This window comes from Cololabis saira, chromosome 2, assembly GCF_033807715.1.
Source record: "Cololabis saira isolate AMF1-May2022 chromosome 2, fColSai1.1, whole genome shotgun sequence".
Lineage (NCBI taxonomy): Eukaryota > Metazoa > Chordata > Actinopteri > Beloniformes > Belonidae > Cololabis > Cololabis saira.
This window is the reverse complement of record NC_084588.1, coordinates 41,249,171-41,267,750: the sequence shown is the minus strand read 5'-3', so window position 1 is coordinate 41,267,750 and position 18,580 is coordinate 41,249,171. Positions and strand designations below refer to the sequence as shown.

Genomic DNA, 18,580 nt, shown 5'->3' with positions numbered 1-18,580 from the left:
AAGTGAGTGTGAGATGACATATATTTGGATCAATTTAATAAAAACCTTCATATTAGCACATTTTCCATGTTCATCTCGGTTCCCCCGGAAAAGCTTTACAACCACACAGATGCCCAAACTGTATTTTATCCAAAACTGAGATGACTTCAAATGTCGAATCGTCAGAGCATTTCCACTACACCTAGATTTGAGGCAAAACTAAATAACGCAAAGGAAAACCTGTAATGGAGACACCTATAATTACACAATAACAGTTAACTATAGCATAAACCTTGTTATGAACTCACAAGATGATTTTTATAGACGTGTCAATAATTCAGGTTATCGCAAATGTGTAATGGAAACACTTTTTTCACATTTGTACATCTCTGCCATCACTGGATGTAACATAATTGATCTATTTAAAGCCGTCAAAATCTAGTTTCCAGCTGTTTTTGGCCTCATTTATATGATGTAGTTGTGCTAAAACACAAATTTCCAAGAAATATCACTCAGAGCAGCCAACTAAGGCTGTTCAATTGATTTAATTTTGAGTGAGTGAGGTTTAAAAGATGGCAGAGGGAGGAGAGAGTCGGTTGAAAAAAAGGGCATAATAAGTTCTCTTGCAAGGGAACAGTTTGGCTTCGAGGAATCCGATGACGAGCAGGAACCATAATGTGCAAGATGTGCTACAAGGTAGTATCCGCGCCTCCTGGCAATACAACAAACCTTTTTAATCACTTGAAACAAAAGCACAAAGTCCCTCACAACAAATTATTAAAGACGCAGAAACACAAAGCCAGTGCCACAACCAGCCAGACGCAGACCCACAAATCATTCCTCATCCAACAAGTTGGGAGAGGAACAAGACTTTAACAGCTACCACTGGGTACTTTTTAGCTAAAGACATGCAACCTATCAGTACTGTTGAGGGCAATGGTTTCAAAAAGATGCTCCGTGCTTTCGATGGATGTTATATGTTGCTTTCCTGGAAGCATTTCAGCAGAATGGTTCTGCCAAACTTGTATCGTCAGTGTCGGGAAGAAGTTAAAAAAGAAGTGTTGAAAGCGTATCACTTCGGGGCGATGACAGATCTTTGGTACAGTCGCACAGCAGAGCCACACATAAGCCTGACGTTGCACGACATCGACGAAGAGTTTAACTTGAAAGTGAAGTGTCTCCAAACCGCGTTCATGCCTGAAAAAACAAACCGGGCAAAACATCGTCCATGGACTGAGGAAAGCTCTGGTGGAACGGGGTCTGGGTGAAGGAAAGCTGGTCTGCATCAGCACTGATGATGCCGCTAACATAAAGCTGTGGGCAGAAATCAATGGATGGCTGAGGCTCCAATGTTTCAGGCACAGACTCCACCTGGCCACAGGTGAGTAGCGATTAGCCATGTGAAAATTAGTGAAGTTTAATTGTAGACCTACTGTTTTTTCATATTCTAAAATGTATGTAAATGTACGCCAATGTTTCCTCTATATCCTCTCCTTTAGCGGCAGCTAAAACCTTCTGTTTATTCTTTAAAAGTATTTATTTTTAATTGGCAAATATACGACAGATGTATGTCTCCACCTACACAGCAGACTGGGTACTAAGGTAAACTACAGATGTGACTTTCTTGCTCAGTATCTTTTGGTATGTAAGGGTGTTAATACCACGTTAATTACTCGCAAGAGCGCAGCCTTGGAAGTCACTTCAGGCAGCAAGAGTCAAATACTGAATAAATGCATCATGTTCCTAAGAAATAATCATTTCAAAAATCGTGATTTCAATATTGACTAAAATAATCGCGATAATATTTTCACCCTAAATCCAACAGCGCTACAGCCAGCCAGTACTAGATAAAGTAGTAGTTTTGTAGTTAATAAAAGGTCTGATAAAAAAGCACCTGCCATTTGACTTTGCAACTTGTAATATTTCTATGTTATCCGCCTGCACAGGGCGGTTGGGGAAAGAGAAAGTGAGGAAGACGGTGAGCGAATGCTGGCACAGTGCTGACTTACTGAGTTGAGACAGAAAATTGCCTCTAGCGTCATTCTTACTCTGCCACTGCAGACGGGGACCCACTGGGCCAAGTTTTTTCTCTCTCAGTCTGTGACTGAAGGAAAAGGGTACATTAAAGTGCAAGTAATATGTACTTGTGTGTGATTGTGGGAAAGTCCCACAAGGCCTCTAAGTCTCTATGCTGTCTGCCTTCCTGACCCACCACACAGGCTGACAATTTATGCGGCCGACGACAGCTCTCCCTGATCGCGCGCCAGGGCTCAGTGGAGGCAGGCCCGGAGAGCAGCGGCAGCACTGCTGGCAGCCCATCAAAACCCGGGAAAAATCTCATTAAGGCTGCGGCCGCCTCGCAGAGTGCTCTGTCCTGCACCCCGGTGCGAGAAAACACCTCCAGGATCTGTGATGGTACCCGCAAAAAAAAAAATGGGAAGCAGCACACACGGACGGAAGGCGGGGAGCGCTAACGGAGGCGAGGCAGCATGTGAGAATAGCAGCAATTCCTCTCAAAGTACGTCTGCTTCCATCGAACCTCTGAAAGGGGTTGGCTGAGGTCGCTGACATTCACATAAAAGCCATCCAGCACTCCAGAGGGTGAAAAAGCTTTACAGAAAGTGAGAGGGGATTACTCTGTCATGTTCACAGCCACAGCATGTCCAATAACGAAACGTATGCAGGCTGGAGACCACAAACATTACAGTCAAATGCATAGATGTGCAAAGCATTTGATGCTTCGGTTGAAGGTGTCGTGCGAGCTTAGATACAAAGAGGCTCTCATCCTCCTTCGTCCTATAAATCAAGTGCACTGTGGCAAGGCAATTAAAATAAATAAGAGCCATTAGCAAAAGTTTAGGAATCGTTAATAGGAAAAAGAAAACTCTTGTAATTCAAGGAAACCCCTCCAAAGCTCAGAGGCCTAAAACTATAGCCCCAAAAACAAAAGAAATATACGGCTTCTTTTTAGTTTTGGAGGTGGGAATTAGTTTATAGGTATAGTGTTACTCGCAGAAGTCCTCGTGAGAGGAAGTGCCCACCCCCCCAACCCCCCTCTGCACCATCCCAAAGAGTAAACTGAGATACACCAGAGGCAATTTTCAAAGGACTGAGCTGCACAACTCCTGGAATCTGGAGCGGTGCCTCCTACCCTGCAAAGTGTGCTAAACGGACCAGCGGTTATCACGGAGCAGCACATTAGACCTGGCTCCAGGCGGGGGTGGGGGGGGGTCTGTATGCTGGAGTGGTCCTCACCTTCCAGCAACATTTAACGGCCCCATTCAAAGCAACACGCAGCATTAAAACATGACGCCCCGAGATGGAGCCGAGATAGAGCGTGTTGATGCGAGGTAGCGGAGCGCCGCGCCGCCTCTGAGCCATGAGGCTTCAAAGGGGATCGGTTTTCACACATGAAATAAAGATCTCAGATAATCATATGGCATAGCAAAGCTGACGCGAGACGCTCCCATTTACGGAGGAATGAGAGACGGTGACAATTTTCAGGCAACATGTTCACACTGGGAGTCATGGCAAGTGAGTGTCTCTGCCTTTTCTTGCCCTAAAAACAAGATAAATCTATTTTTCTACCCTTCTTTTTTTTCAAAAGGGCGACTACAAAGCTCATCGTGAAATCATGCATTCGGGCACTTTGTTGAAGCCGCTCCTATGCTTTTGAAAAATGTCAAAAAGATGTCAGAACTTTGCAACAAATCAAACAAATGCAAAACCCCCCCCAACCCCTTCCAGCCATCCCCCCATCCTCCGACCCCCCCAATTGGTTCTTTTATGAACAGTTTGAACTGCCGAGAGAAAATCCTATCTCATTTCTTTTACAATGCATTTTTACGCCTCAGATAAGAAAGTATCTAGAGGTCGCGCGTCGTAAATCTTTTGATGTTGAGCCACTCACTTGCGCCCTGCAACCAAAACACGAACTATCCTGTGGACCTTTTTTCACGTGAAGAATCATCAGTTAAATGCTAAAGAAGTGAGACAAAAGGGCTTAATCGGAGGGGAAAAGATGGGAAAAGGAGCTAAAACGCCAACATTTTTCTAATCACTTTCATAGATTTTTTTTTTTTACCACTTGTCCGCCTCTAAGTGCAGCACTTAAATTAAATGGATAACAAGCTACATAATTAATGGGATGGTTTAATATCCTTAAACTCTGTCGAATAATGACGGCTAATGTATAATTTGACGTCTGAGCTTCAAAGACGGACACCTTCCCTGCAGACTCAGCGGCCCCATCCCTGACACCCTTCAGTCACGGCACACCCGCCCCTCTTCCTGCACCCCAGGAAGGAAATTATAGCCGTGGCGTTTAGGATCCATCAGCGAGCAGGTTGGAGGAAGCAGCTCTATGATTAAAGCGTGCACGGTCAGCAACACACAAAGCTGAGAGGTCTGAGGAGGCTGCACCGGCCCCGAGGGGTTTACCGTGTTAATGCTAGCCCACGACACAGGTCACGCAGACACTCATACATACACGCCCAAAACACACGGAGGAGGAGGAGACGGAGTGGCTCAGCACGCTTTTGGGCTGTGTACGCTACGTATATCGAGTAAGATTACATGTTTGTAAAAATTGAACCCAGAATCACTGCAGAAGAAGCGGTGGAAATAACAGAAATGAACCAGTTGTTTTCTCTTTGAATTGTTTTTTTTTTTTTTTTGAAGGATCAGCATGAGCTGGAATTGGACGCCTTCTTTCCTTTGTAGAGAGATAGCATACAGCCACCCGTCATTTCTGCACGTCAGATTAACATTGCATACACTGCTGGTCACATTACCTCACTCACATCAAAGGCTGCCTTCTGAAAGGCTCAGTGGAATATTAGCAGAGATTTACAGCCTTCATCTCCTAGCCTCAGAAACATGCTGATCTGAGGTAATCTCCCTCCCCCTCTCGCTTTTTTGTGTTTCATGTGTGAAGTTGGCCAACACTTTAATGACCCATTTACAAAACTTTTACACCTGCAACGATAAGCTTTTACAACTCCGAGAGTCCCCCGGGCACCGAGCCCTACCTGGGACTCAAGGTAACAGCCTTTATTAGCTTTTGTAAAATATGTAACCACTGTGATTAACATTTATCACACAGTTTATCAAAGCTGTACCTCACCAGAAAAAGTCAAGAGGGAGGATACGAGGCGTCAGGATCAAGAGTCTAATTATCCTTTTCCATTACACGGTGTAGCACAGCACAACTTGGCCCTACTGGTGGTGGCGTTTTGTTTTCTAGTTCAGGTGTGTATTGCAGGTAGGTAGCAGCTCCTACATATTTTGACACTGGGATTGTTTCCTACTGAGCTTCACTATGCAATTTAAAAAGGAATAATATGATCATCCTTTATTGGGAAACAGCTTTAATGTACTTTGTTTTCTATTGGTTAAACTTGTGAAAAGTTTTCTTACATAGTCGGAAATGGATTTAGGAGATTTGGTCTCCTCATCATACATGTGCAGCTGTATTCATCAGTTGTAAATACTGTAAATATATCTTCATATCTTAATTAATCAAAACAGATGCATGATATTAGAGACGTGAGGATGATGATTTTCAGCTCCATCGAAACACACAGTGCTTGTACAGTTGGGGGGGGGCACGAAAAGTTTCAGAACCACTGGTTCAGATAGTCTTAGAAATCACTAGAAAAGATGTGTTACACTAGTGGGGGTTCTGGGTAGACTGGCGGTAAGGCAGGATAAAAGGAGACAAAAAAAAGCAGAATGCAACAAAAGAAGAGAAGAAGAATCATGTTAACAAGGGATGCTACTTGGGTTTTGTTTGCTTTTTCAACATACGCCGCAGTGTAGGGCTGGGCGATATATCGAGATTTTAATATATATCGATATATTTTCAAACGCGATATGGTACGAGACAATATCGTTTATATCGATATAGCTTTTTCTTTTTTTTTTTACATTTTTTTTATGATTTTGACATAGCTTATTTTGTGACAAATTGACTTGAATGTTTTATTTGAGATTTGCACAAATGTTTTGTTATTTGCACAACTGTCAACCTCAGTGGAAAAGTCTGCCTGTTACTGTCTACATTGTATTAATTGCACAGTGTATTTTAATTTAATTGTTATGCAGGAAAGGGATATTTGTTTTATTTTATTCAAGAAGCATTTTTATTCTATATATGCAGGCAGTTTATTTTTATTTCATTTGTTTTATACATTTTGATATTGTGCAGGCCTCTGTTAATAAAGGAACCTGTGTGACATTTGGCACGAGGCTTTGTATTAAAACTGACTGTTTTTTTAAGGGTTTGCCTCAGAAAAAATGAAGCTAACAGAGATGCTATGCTATAATGCTTTGGGGGAAACCCCAATTATGGCACAGAGAAAATATCGATATATATCGAGTATCGCCATTCAGCTAGAAAATATCGAGATATGACTTTTGGTCCATATCGCTCAGCCCTACCGCAGTGACAAGCTTAAAGGCACATGGGAGAAGGAGCTAAACATCGTAATTGATGATGAAGAATACAAGGATGTCTGGAGACATGCTAAATCAATTTCAGTTTGCAATCGTGCCGAAGCAATACAGTTAAAAATTATACACAGAATGCACATATCCCCCAACCGTGGACATCACTTCAATCCTACTCTCTCACCCACGTGCCTTAAATGCAAGATAGAAATTGGTACCCTAACTCATTGTTTTTGGTCATGTTGTAAACTGCAAATGTATTGGTCTAATGTGCTATCTGAAATAGAAAATATATTGGGTTTAAAACTGGAGGTGGACCCCGTATCTCTCGTATTGGGCCTCCCAAGACAACACCTAACATCAAAACAGAATAGGAGGCTGTATTGTATTCTTACTTATGCAGCGAGGAAAAATATTTTATTCCAGTGGATCCAGTGGATCGCGATTGACAAAGAGAACCCCCCTCACCGCCCCGTCGGACCGACTCGTCGGCCCATCTGTCGTTTTTTCTTATCCATCAACTTGCCACAAAATGTTTCTGGTCGAACAGTTTCAGATGAGTTGTGTTTATGTGATTTATGTTCACGTAGAGTGCTGAACATCCTCCAGGAGGATCCTTTAGGCCAACCAGAGTACCTACCTACTACAAGAACAATTTTTTTGCCCCGCAATAGTTCCTGAAAGCCACTTTTGCAGGGTCGTTCCTGGTGACGAAGACACACATCAAAAATCTACCCAGAACTCCCGCCAGTAGAAAGGCGCCAAAAGCTCTTTTAAAAGGGCAGTCCTTCAGTACAACAGTGTTTTATGGCGCTTTTATACTAGTACCTACTCAACGCGACTCGACTCGACTGGCCACGCCTCCACTCGCCTCCACTCGCCTTGCCCTCGTTTCTTTTCAGACACCCAGATGAGAAGTAGGCGGGTTGGAGTGAAGCTGCTGTGACGTATTTGATTGTGTGATGTAAACGAAGAAGATAACAACACTAAAGATGTAGAACCTGGAGGAGATGATATATATGTGCTGCTGGGTCTGTGACTTGTGTTCGATATCAAGTTAAAAATTAGATTGAAAGAAGCTTCAAGCTGCAACGCTTCTTTTTTTTTTGTTTGTTTGTCTCGGCGCTGCTGAAAAGTCAGCTGGAGCCACGAGCAGCTATGAAGTGACTGAGCTCATGGTAGATCTGGTCGTTCCTTATCGCCCGTCTAGATTCCTTTATAATTCTCTCCTCAGCCACCCGGTTTATGAACATCTGCACCTCAGAGTTGGATCACCAAACAGACTTTTGCGCTCCCATTGCTGGTCGAATAAGAGGAAGAAGCCGCGAGTCGCTCTTTCGCTGATTTCTGCCTCGGGACTCAGACGTCTGACGCCCCGCCCCCTGGCCAATCGGTGGCGTGTAGTGTGATGACATCAGATACAGCCGACTCAGCACGCTTAGAACCTCGGCAGGATAGATACAGAAAAAGTATCTACTCGACACGCCTCCACCCACGGCGAGTCGGTACTGAGTAGGTACTAGTATAAAAGCGCCATTAGTCTGAAGCTTTGCCTCGAGGGCAGCAGGTAAATGATAGGCTCTGCAACCTTTAACCGAAAGCTGGAAGATACATCTCTTTGACTTGATATGTGAGCAGCAACAACAGGGCCTCTATCTCCACTAGCTTATACTCTGATACTGTGCTCTATCCTGTTTTAATACGATTATTTTCCTACATGCACTGTAAGAACGCTTGTAGTGTTTTTGAAGGAGGACATCACAGTATAGGACCGTAGCCTTCTCTTTTATCTGGGTTTTATTATCTCATCTCCAGCATTTTAGATGTAAATCTAGAATGCATGAAATAGATCCTTTTTTTTTCTTTTTTCGCTTTTATCTGATCTGCCAAATCAGTTTTCTGCAGTGTAAGCAGTGTCTTATGCATGCAGTTTAAGCTCAATCCAGCCACTGTTCACATGAAAGTGAGGATGAGAAGAAGGCAGTAAATCAGATCTTCACAATCAGATCGGTTGAACCGATCTGAATGACAGCTGGCGATAACATTGGTTCAAAGGAACTTACTTAACTGCAGTGCTGCAATCAAACGTGGGGCTCCAAGTAGTAGGTGGCAGTCATGAAAACCTCTGACGTGTGCATGCTGTCCAGATGGGACTGGCCTACACACCAAGGTGGTCACATTCTTCCCAGCTTCCTAGGCACACACAAATGCCTGCACTCACACACACAGATCCATACACACACACACAAACACACACACACACACACACACACACACACACACACACACACACCATGTTTGGAGCAGACGTCCTGCAGGCCACAAGCCACTGCCTCAAAACATCACTCACATCTGAACTTTTAACTGTGGACTTAAAATCTCTATAATTACAGAGAGTGTTTCAACTTAGCAAGTAAACATAGCAGCAGAAATAGACACTTCAACTACTAGATACAAGTGTGCCGGTGCCAGAGGCGCATTTCTATTCATAGCTGACTGGAATTAGTGGCTTGTGTCACTGCTCACCATAATGAACTTGCAGCAGAGTTGGAGAAGGCAACCAAATTCTGCAAGCAACGGTCAGATATTACAATCCAGAATACGCTTGAAGAAGTACAGAAAACCGTATTCGTGAAAAAAGCTGTGGTTCTGGCCGTTTAGTGTCAAAACTTTAAGATAATTAAAGAGTGCCTAACCTTCTCTTGACACCATCAGCTGCACTGTCTATTTGTCCAGCGATTTAGTCGTCCTATCAGCAGAGAGGAAGCACCGCATTGACAGAAACGGTGGGAGGGGGGGGGGTTAATTAAAAGTTCAGAAACAGAAAAAAGCCAACTAAAAGTTGAAGAAGTGAAGAGGACAGCGTTTCAATGACGCCCTCTACCACAATTCCACCGGTGTTACCTGCGGATGCTGCGCGTGACGTCAGCATCTCAGGCATTCGCAGGCTATTATAACCCAAAGAAAATATGACTTTCTTTTGAAGATGACTAAAGGAGTATTCAATTCACTTCAAGTGAAACACAAGACAGACATATGTTGAACTGACCTAGAAGCAAAACTAAGCAAGCCGTCAGATTTCAGACGGGTTTGTGGGCTTTAAGAGACTTCCAAGGTGACACTAAAGTCCTAAAGTCCCAAAACATCTGGCTGAGTATTAACATTTGAGGCGAGGAGTTGTGGGTTTGACGGACGAGGCAAATGGCCCTTCAGGGGGGCAGAGCTTCGGTCGGCTCCATTGAGGACCTACAGGATGAGGTCCTCTTTGGGTTGTGGCACCTGTGGAGCATAAACACACCAGGGGAGGACAGCTTTCCTTTCAGTGGGGCCGACCTTCTGTTTAGCTTGCCCTCCACTGAAAACATCCCCTAACAGACAATCCAGACCTCCTCTGGGCCGGCGCCACAGGAAGAGCCCGGCGGCCCTGGAAACCTCCGTCAGGGAGCGGCACAATGCTCTCCGATCTCTGTTTACCTAAATCCACTTCCTCCATCCCCTCCACCTCAGGTGGCCTTCAGCGCCCCGGTCACCGAGGCACGCAAACACGGGGAGGATAAACACACCGGCGCGGCTCACGGGCGCTGCGGAGCAGGGGTGGGCAAAAATATCGATATGGCAATATATCGCGATACTTTTCCAGCCGATTCAATATCGATATTCAAAATTTGAATATCGATTTTTTTTTTTTTTTTATTTATTTATTTTTTTATAAGTGACAGTCCTGGGCATTGCCACTCTCTATCAACCCTGGGAGGGCCCTGCACTGAGCTCAGGTTTTATTTCACGTTTTATTTCATTTTATAATTTATTTTTTATATAACACAATTGCCTGTCCTTAAAAAATGAAAAATAATGGACAGAGGTTTATTTATTTATGGATTTATATCTATACTGACTGATCACTGTGCCTGTCCTTGGTTTTAGTACCCATCTTTCTTGTGTTTATTATCATTTGCCACATAATTAAAGCAACCTAATACTAAATTTAATGTTAATTTCATATGATGTAAATTATATGAAAAACATATACAAATATGTTGTAACTTTAGCTTGTATAGTTATAATAAAACATTGTTTTGACTCAGTTTGTCCCATGAATTGTCACTATAATCTGATGAACGTGCAACTTGGATTTTAAGATCCATCACTATTATCTGATGTACATATATACAACTTGGATTTTAAGATGTGTAATGCATTTTTACATTTTTCGGTGAACTATGTAGAATATAATAATAGGGATATCGCATAATCGGGATATCGCAATGTGTATCGTATCGTGGCTCAAGTATCGTGATGCGTATCGTATCCTGAGGTCCTTCCCAATACCCACCCCTACTGCGGAGACCGCCGCTCCAGTTTCCCCCTCGATCCGGTACGTCAAACAAACAAACAAACGAAGGGATTCACACTGGGACTCTGTTAACAGCCATAAATGAATTCACATATTAGGGTAATGTGTGCATGTATATGTGAGAGTGCCGGCGTTTCACGGTATGCACGCTCCCCCTGCACGTGCACAGTCTCACGAGAACTTGAAAGCAGTTATATGCAGATTTTGATCTTGTCCTCTTTGAGAGCCACTTTGAGTGCTCAGTCAAATTATGCCGTATTTATTGCATCGGCCGGCGCGCTACCCACAGGGGAACCCGACAAACAAACAACAGAGAATTATTCGGGGTTTAAACACTTAAACACCCACTTCAGCAGGGCCTTTTAAGTGGGTGATTAAACTGAGCGCTGAGCTCCCACAGAAAGCCCAGAACAACCACAAGGGCCCCAGTCACCTCCAGTTTCTCCCAGACCGACCCACACACAGCCTCCTCTGTCACTGATCTATGACCACCTCATCTTATACACGTGCTTTTTCTATTCCAGTATTTCTATCTTATTTACAAAGGTCTGGGTAGAGATGGTATGGGGTCGCGAATTACTATGCCGTGTCATCAAGATATCTACTAACGTAACACTCAGCTGAAAACTGTGGTCTGATCTATACTTTCACATCAGAAATATTGCATGAAAGACGGTTTTTGTAAATGTGCGCTAAAAAAAACTAAAAAAACAGCCATTTCATTAGCAGCAGATACATTTGTTTACGTCACGATGGATCTTGGAAGAGAAACCAGAAAAGAGGGAGAGGAAGCAGCGGAAAGCAGCTGCAGTTTTACCCTTCATCACTTTACAAAATCAGTTCAATCAGCAGCTGAACAATGTTAGAAGCTCGAACAGAGAGCGACGGAAGTTATTTTCTGAGTCGTACCGATTGTTCAGAGATAAAAACTGCCCCCACAGCTCCTATGATCACACTTCAAAAGAAAAAAGAAGCATGTCATGTTTCTATCATTGCCAATCAGAGCTGCAGCTCATACACACACACCAAAGACTGCCACTGAGGCCTTCAGCTGTAATTTAATGACGATTGCACTGTTGTCCGCTCACACTGTGGACAAAAGACAGATGTTAACGGGTTTAAAGCAACTTTTCGTTTATAGAGTTGTCGACTCGCCTCGGTCTCATTCGTTTTCAATTGCAGTTCAGTACAACCTCAACGAAAGGCGGTCCGGACAGCTGGGGAAGAGGCACAGAAACGTGCAGAAACCCTCATCGCACCACGGAGACCGTTTGCATTTGTGGCAGCTCCAAAGTTTAGTTGTGAAGTAAATATCGCGGCCGCTGGGGGTTTTAAATATGGCGGGTTTGAAGGAGTTGAGAGACGTTAATCTCTGGCCAATCAGTGGCCTGCAGCCTGGTGACGCTGCATTTTCAGGTACAAGTGGAAATGACCTATATGTGGCCTTTTTGAGCTCCAAAAAGATCTTGATCAATCACACTGCCTGCAACAAATGTGCAATTATCTCTCACTTTAACTACTTCACATTTCACGTAACATTTCCAGTAAAGGAAAGTGAAATGCACACATCAGAATGAGGTCCCGTTTCAGCGTGGCAGAGCAGAGCATCTCTTAAATGTATCTGTTGTTCTGCAGTTGTGAAATGAGCGTCTCCTTCAAGTGTGAAACGAAACGCTCCAACCAAGAGACACACTTTGATCAACAGCTATCTGTTGCTCCAAACGGAGCATACATTTGGGGAAACAAAGCACAACCTCAACTGCTAATCCCCTGAGATTCAGAGCACATTCCCGGAGAAGCTTTTGATCTCGGGAGTGCATCCGGACAGCTGACTCCAGACACACTGCACACTTGCATGCACACGCATGAACAGATCTGCACAAACAAAAGCATTCCACTCAGACTATTAATACGCCAGATATGCTTTTATTTCTCAGGGCGTCTACAGTGACAGCTGATCACTCCCTCCACAAACTAAAGCGTGTTCAGATACTTGTGCTGCGAAACTTCCCTCAAATTCCTTTGGAATTTCTTTAGAAATTGGTATTTTGGACATAATAACTAATATGAAATGCACGGGAAGCAGAAAAGGAGCTATAACTAAAAAAGAAAGGTGGACAGTTATGATCAAATGTCACATTGTTACTACTTTGTTTTAATCCAAACGACCATCCGTCAACCGAGAAGCTTGACCAGAGGGCAACATTCACAACAACTGATTGTTATCCGCTCTGATTTGTGACACTTGAGTAAGTCCTCCAGCATTTAGTGATCTATCTGACACACAACCCTCGCTGTGACATTAAAGCCACCTCCACAAACTGGAACCTCCCAGTCTGCCAGCTACGCTGATGTCAACCCAAAGGCGTCCACCGCATCTTCTCATGAGAAGAAAAAAAGCAGCTCGCAGAGCCTCTCAATGGCCAGGTGCTACCCCTCCTCCCAAAGGCCGGCTCTTTTCTTCTCTTTAGAGTGTGGCTCCAAACTTTTTCTCCCAGACTCTTCAAAGAGCGACAACAGGCCCCGGATCCCTCGGGACCACAGAGGGGGCAGAGCCCGGTGGGAGAAGGGCATACGTCACACAGCATGCACAAGAGGCCAGCCGGTGGGAAAGGAACTCGCGCGGGGAGAGAGGACAGAAGGAGGAGAGAAGGGGAGGAAGAGGAGTATGTGTTTGAAAGGTGCTCTAAGCTTCCAGCAAAGCTCCCTGTCTTTGTGAAAATTGACCGAGAAAAGAAAGAGCACAACAGCAGAAGAGGAAAAACGAAGGCGGCAACAAAACCTGCCATGTCTTTCTATCAGACCTGGAGGCCGAGGAAGTGTGTTCAAAGGCTGGAGGCCTCTTTCAAAATAAGAAAATACTAAATACAAAAAGAAATAAAAGACCACGCTGCCCGCTGTGAGACAGGGGTGACGTGGGGATAACTTTCTCCACGATTCACTTTTGAGTTGCATTGTGTGGTCAGATTTACCTCTTGGTGTCTTTTTCTTTTTTTTTTTTTTTTGTCCACATCCCTCACAGTTGAAGATAAAAATTGAAGCTTGGGAATTATAAAGGCAGCCGCTAGAAAGGACCGGAGGTGGAGGGGGTCGCTCTGACTGGTCAGGGGGGCAGGGCCTCGCTGGAGGGGGCGGGGCCATCACGGCCACCACAAACACCTCCCTGCACGGCCCACTTCAGATGCAGCCTCATTTCATCAACCGCAAGCTGCACAAGGCCACGGGGTAAACGCGACAAACAGATGGAGGGCAGGAAGGAAGAAAGGACAGGACCAAAAGAGGTGGTGGGGATGGGGAGAGGGGCTGAATTGAAAGGACGACTTGTGAGAAGAGTCATTACAATATATCATTTCTAAGCCAAAGGACGCCACCCAGTAAATCAGCTCCCAGCAGCTCCAGCTGAAAAGTCAAAACCTGTGAAAAGGTTCCCCCGTGTCCTCGTCTAAGAACGGCCAAAACATTTTTCTAGAGAGTTAAGCAACATATCAAATGTATGGGTGGACGTGAACACTGAGGGGAAAGTGTGCAGAGACTCACATGACCCGAGTTCTGCAGATCCACTCGCTCAACGTCCACCGAGCATCCGACGACAGACGGGCGGCGTGCAAACAACTGGAAACCTACTCAGAACCGGTCGTGACGCTCAACTGCTAACCCAGCAAATGACTTCTTTAAAAACATGCCTTTTCCCGATCAGGAATTTGTGTGGCCGAGATCGGATCAAAAGAATTTCAAGCGTGGACTCCCCGCCGCTGACACCCGACCCATATTCTCCTGGAGCCCGGTTCAGCTGGGAGGGGAGCTTAAAGAACAACGGCCATGAATAACTCTCTCCCCAGGTATTCTATACAGCAGAGACGACTTTAAAAGCTAAGAGTCTTCTTGTTTTCTCTCACGTGAGATCTTAGCTTCAGTGTTTGAAAGCACAGTGGGATCAGGCTTTTGAACTCACACTAAAAGCATATAATAACCTGAAAGGAAAGTGGATTTCATTTAAATAATAATTCATAGCTCAAGATTCAGGATCACTTGGATAGATTCAAAAAAGAAAAACTGGGTTTCACATCTCATGGTTACTCACTCAATGCTCAGGTAATGTCGTGACCTTTGATGCCTCAAACTTAAAATATCAGCTCATTTAGAATAACCCTTCCAAACATAATATGTCAATGCTTTTTGTAAACCGTATGAGATCGGACTGGTCACAAGAATAAACTGACTGAGAATTTATCAAAAGTGCAATAAAGGCAGTTAAAGTATTCACTTTATAAAAACACTATAAGCTATAAAAGACATATTAATATAGAAGATTCAGCCACTAAGATTCAAATTATTCATTCAGACCAAACTGTTCACAAGCGTCCTCTCGCTCCATCCCGATGCAAAACATTTTACACGCCACCCTTGTTAAGAAAGGAAACATGTGAAAATGTTGCCAAACAAAGTGTTGAATGCTTCTCTTTGTGTTAATCATTTATTAACATGGTTTTGAATGCTTATATCACCCAGAACGTTTGAACCGCACAAATGACACATGAGCACAAATGTGGACGGAGTAGCTTTACCGCAGCTGCAGACGTAGCGTCCCCAAACATGCATGTGATGCAAGTATCAGTCTTAGCCGTTATGACCTCCCGTATGAGCTCAGAGAGTGCAGACTCATCTGGTCTTTGAGTTATTCCAGGTATTGCAGTCACTTTGAGTGGTTAAATGTGTTTATACAGAGGTATTAGATACTTTTTTCCACAACAATGCATATAATCAATTTACATCTGAACCTTGATCAGACAATGTAAGCACCAAATGTATGTTCCTTAAGCGGTCCTCAATTTCCATGTCTGCCACCTTTCCAGTGAGCCATTATCTTAACAGTTTTATCAACCAATTACGTGCACTTGTGCCTTGCTTGCATGTTAATCAGTTTAAATGTGTATTTGGGTCTTACATGACCTTTACTCAAGAACTGCTATGTGCTGCAAGTGTGTGGATTTCATAATAAATAAAGAGACAGTAAAGAGGAGATATAATAAAAATCAGTTGACTGCATCAAGCAGCATGCAGGGTGTCGTTCAGGAAACCGAAGGAAATGTCAAGTAATTTTAAGGGAAAATGATGCATCAAAACAGAATAGTACAGCAGATTCAGTGTTTTCAAAATCCAGCAGATCCCGAACTTTGGGCTGCTTTCAATAAAAAGATCCGTTCCTGCTCAAGATGTCTGGATCATTCATGGCTGGAGGAGTGATTTCCCGTTTTCTCTTGATGGGCTTCAATTCCTCAAACATGTTGCCTTTGAGGAAGGCATCTCTAACCAAAGAGGCTTAAATGCTCCTCTGAAGCAATTCCAAAGGATTTCCCCACTTGACAACAACAGCACACTGTTTACCTCCCTGCCAAAACACAACACAAGCATGCCCTCCAACATTTCTCCACAGCTTTTACAATGCACACTTGTCACCAGACTGTCACTCGGAGAATGCTTTCAACTCTGACTGGATCTATTGATACCTAAATTACAGAACAAAACAACCTCAGATCAGTGGGAAAAAATAGGCTGATAACAAAAGATGTTTGCCGTAGCAACACAAGTGAAGGCTGATTTATGGTTCCGCGTTACACCGACGCAGAGCCCATGGCGTAGGGTACGCGGCGACGCGCACCGTACCCTGCGCGTCGCCGCGTACCCTACACCGTAACCTACGGCGTAGGGTCTGCGTCGATTTAACGCGGAACCATGATTTAGGCTTGTAGTCCAAGGGCCAGGCCAGATATCAGCACCATTCAAGGTGACAAAACTTGCTTATAATTTTTGAAAATATCTATTTCTATAGATGATATTTTGGTATGATAACCCTTCCTGAGTGGCAGCTGGATCATAGTTATCAGCTCATGAAGTTCAGAAAATTACATTTTAGATGCTGGTGCATATCCTGGTTTAGACTCAGGATATCTGTAAATGTTTCACAATATTGTCTTTGGTATAATTTTAAGCATTCATTCAAGCTAAGAATATTTCTGACCAACATAGAGGTCACTGCAGCTCTTTAAACTAGATACAACACACATTTTTACACAATTTTTGCCTAAATGATATAGTATTTTTCTATCCCTGTGTCATCTAGGAACAACTGAAACACAAAATACAAAAATTGGAATACTCATAGGAGCATAAGGATTCGGGAAATGTATCACATCTTAGCTTGAATGAATGCTTTTACAATATTGTGAAATATTGACAGATATCATGAGTCTAAACCAGGATATGCAGCAGCATCTAAAATGTAATTTTCTGAAGGGGGTGGGTAACTTCATGAGCTGATAACTATGATACAGCTGCCACTCAGGAAGGGTTATCATACCAAAATATCATCTATAGACATGGATATTTTCAAAAATTATAAGCAAGTTTGGTCACCTTGAGTGGTACTGACAAGTGAAATTTTGGGCTCTGGCCCATGGACTATTGAGGCTGCAAAAGACGCACAAACGAGCTGAGCTGTCTTGGTGCGTCACCTCAGGAGTTTTAAAATGAAGAGATTTAAATGAAAAACGATCCTTTAACAGCCTTTTATGGACAATAAACCCGCCCGCGTTCACTTCTTAAGACTGATATGAGAATGCATCCCAATAATAACCAGCCTGGGTTCGGGAAAGTTTGAGCGCATTGAGACGCGGGGTTGTGAACGCAGCCTCGTGCTGAGGTCAAGAAAAACCGCCTCCTTGGCGAAATAAAAGCGCTCAAAGAAACTGGATAATAAGTTGAAGAGACACTTCCAAAGCAGGCAGCACTTGATGCCGGTACCAGCCGGGGCGCCACTCACCCGCGCAGCGCAGCCGCTCTTCAGGTGACAGGCGCGCCGCTCCGGGCCGGGGCCGGAGCCGGAGCCGGAGCAGTAGTACTTCTGCTTCAGCAGCCAGTCGTCGATGCCCTTCCTGGCCACACAGGCATTCACTACAAAACTGTCGCCTGCAACAAATAAGCGCATTATCAACCGCTGGAAACGGCATTTTCTCAGCCAATATTTTGTTTTTCTTTTCTTTTCTTTTTCTTTTTCCCCAAAAGGGGGTCTCTCGCTTCCCAGAGTCGGGACTCCCCGGCCGTGCAACCCTCAAAACTGAACCAAATGTTCACACAAAAAACACTAAAAAAGAAGGAGAAAACTATAGAGACTAAAGTGTGCTTACCTTCTGGACTCTCCCTCGGTTTACAAATAGCGGCTTTGGAGGAAAAGAATGAGAGGAAGGACGGGAGAAAGACAGAAAGAAAGAAAAGAGGCGATGTATGTGTTACTAGAAAGTATCGCACTGATGGAATAAGATCATTTCTCTCAGGAATAAGACGTCTCACCATGTTTCGAGTGCAGTTTACCCATTTCTATGCATCGAGTTGGAGTTGAAAACCATCCGACGGAGATAATCCAGAGAAATAAAGGAGGCTGACAGCGATATCCAGACAGGAGACGCGTCCGTGGAGACCGGCAGCAGACTACTCTCTACACGGGACCGCCAGTGTGTGTGTGTGTGTGTGTGTGTGTGTGTGTGTGTGTGTGTGTGTGTGTGTGTGTGTGTGTGTGTGTGTGTGTGTGTGTGTGTGTGTGTGTGTGTGTGTGTGTGTGTGTGTGTGTGTGTGTGTGTGTGTGAACCGTGCAACAAGGAGCCAAGAGATCCTTTGATCTGTAAATGACGGGATGACTTCCGCTCTGACCTTTCAAAATAAAACACCTGACCCTAATAAAAGGTCCAATAATTTAACTACAAATAAATAAAAAACACTTTTTATTAATTTCACCCTGCCCAA

General features: G+C 43.9%; 1 protein-coding gene across 1 annotated transcript in view; it reads right to left on the bottom strand.

Annotated features, from left to right (window-relative positions):
• nkd1 (NKD inhibitor of WNT signaling pathway 1) overlaps window positions 1-18,318 on the bottom strand; it is a 46,662-nt gene extending 28,344 nt beyond the window's left edge. The window contains exons 1-3 of the mRNA XM_061711124.1: window positions 18,131-18,318; window positions 17,968-18,000; window positions 17,604-17,749 (exon numbers count right to left, since the gene is read on the bottom strand). Coding sequence (XP_061567108.1) covers window positions 17,604-17,749; window positions 17,968-18,000; window positions 18,131-18,155 — 204 coding nt within the window. The 5' untranslated portion in view covers window positions 18,156-18,318. The remainder of the gene's footprint in view (window positions 1-17,603; window positions 17,750-17,967; window positions 18,001-18,130) is intronic.
• Between the last annotated feature and the right edge of the window lie 262 nt (window positions 18,319-18,580).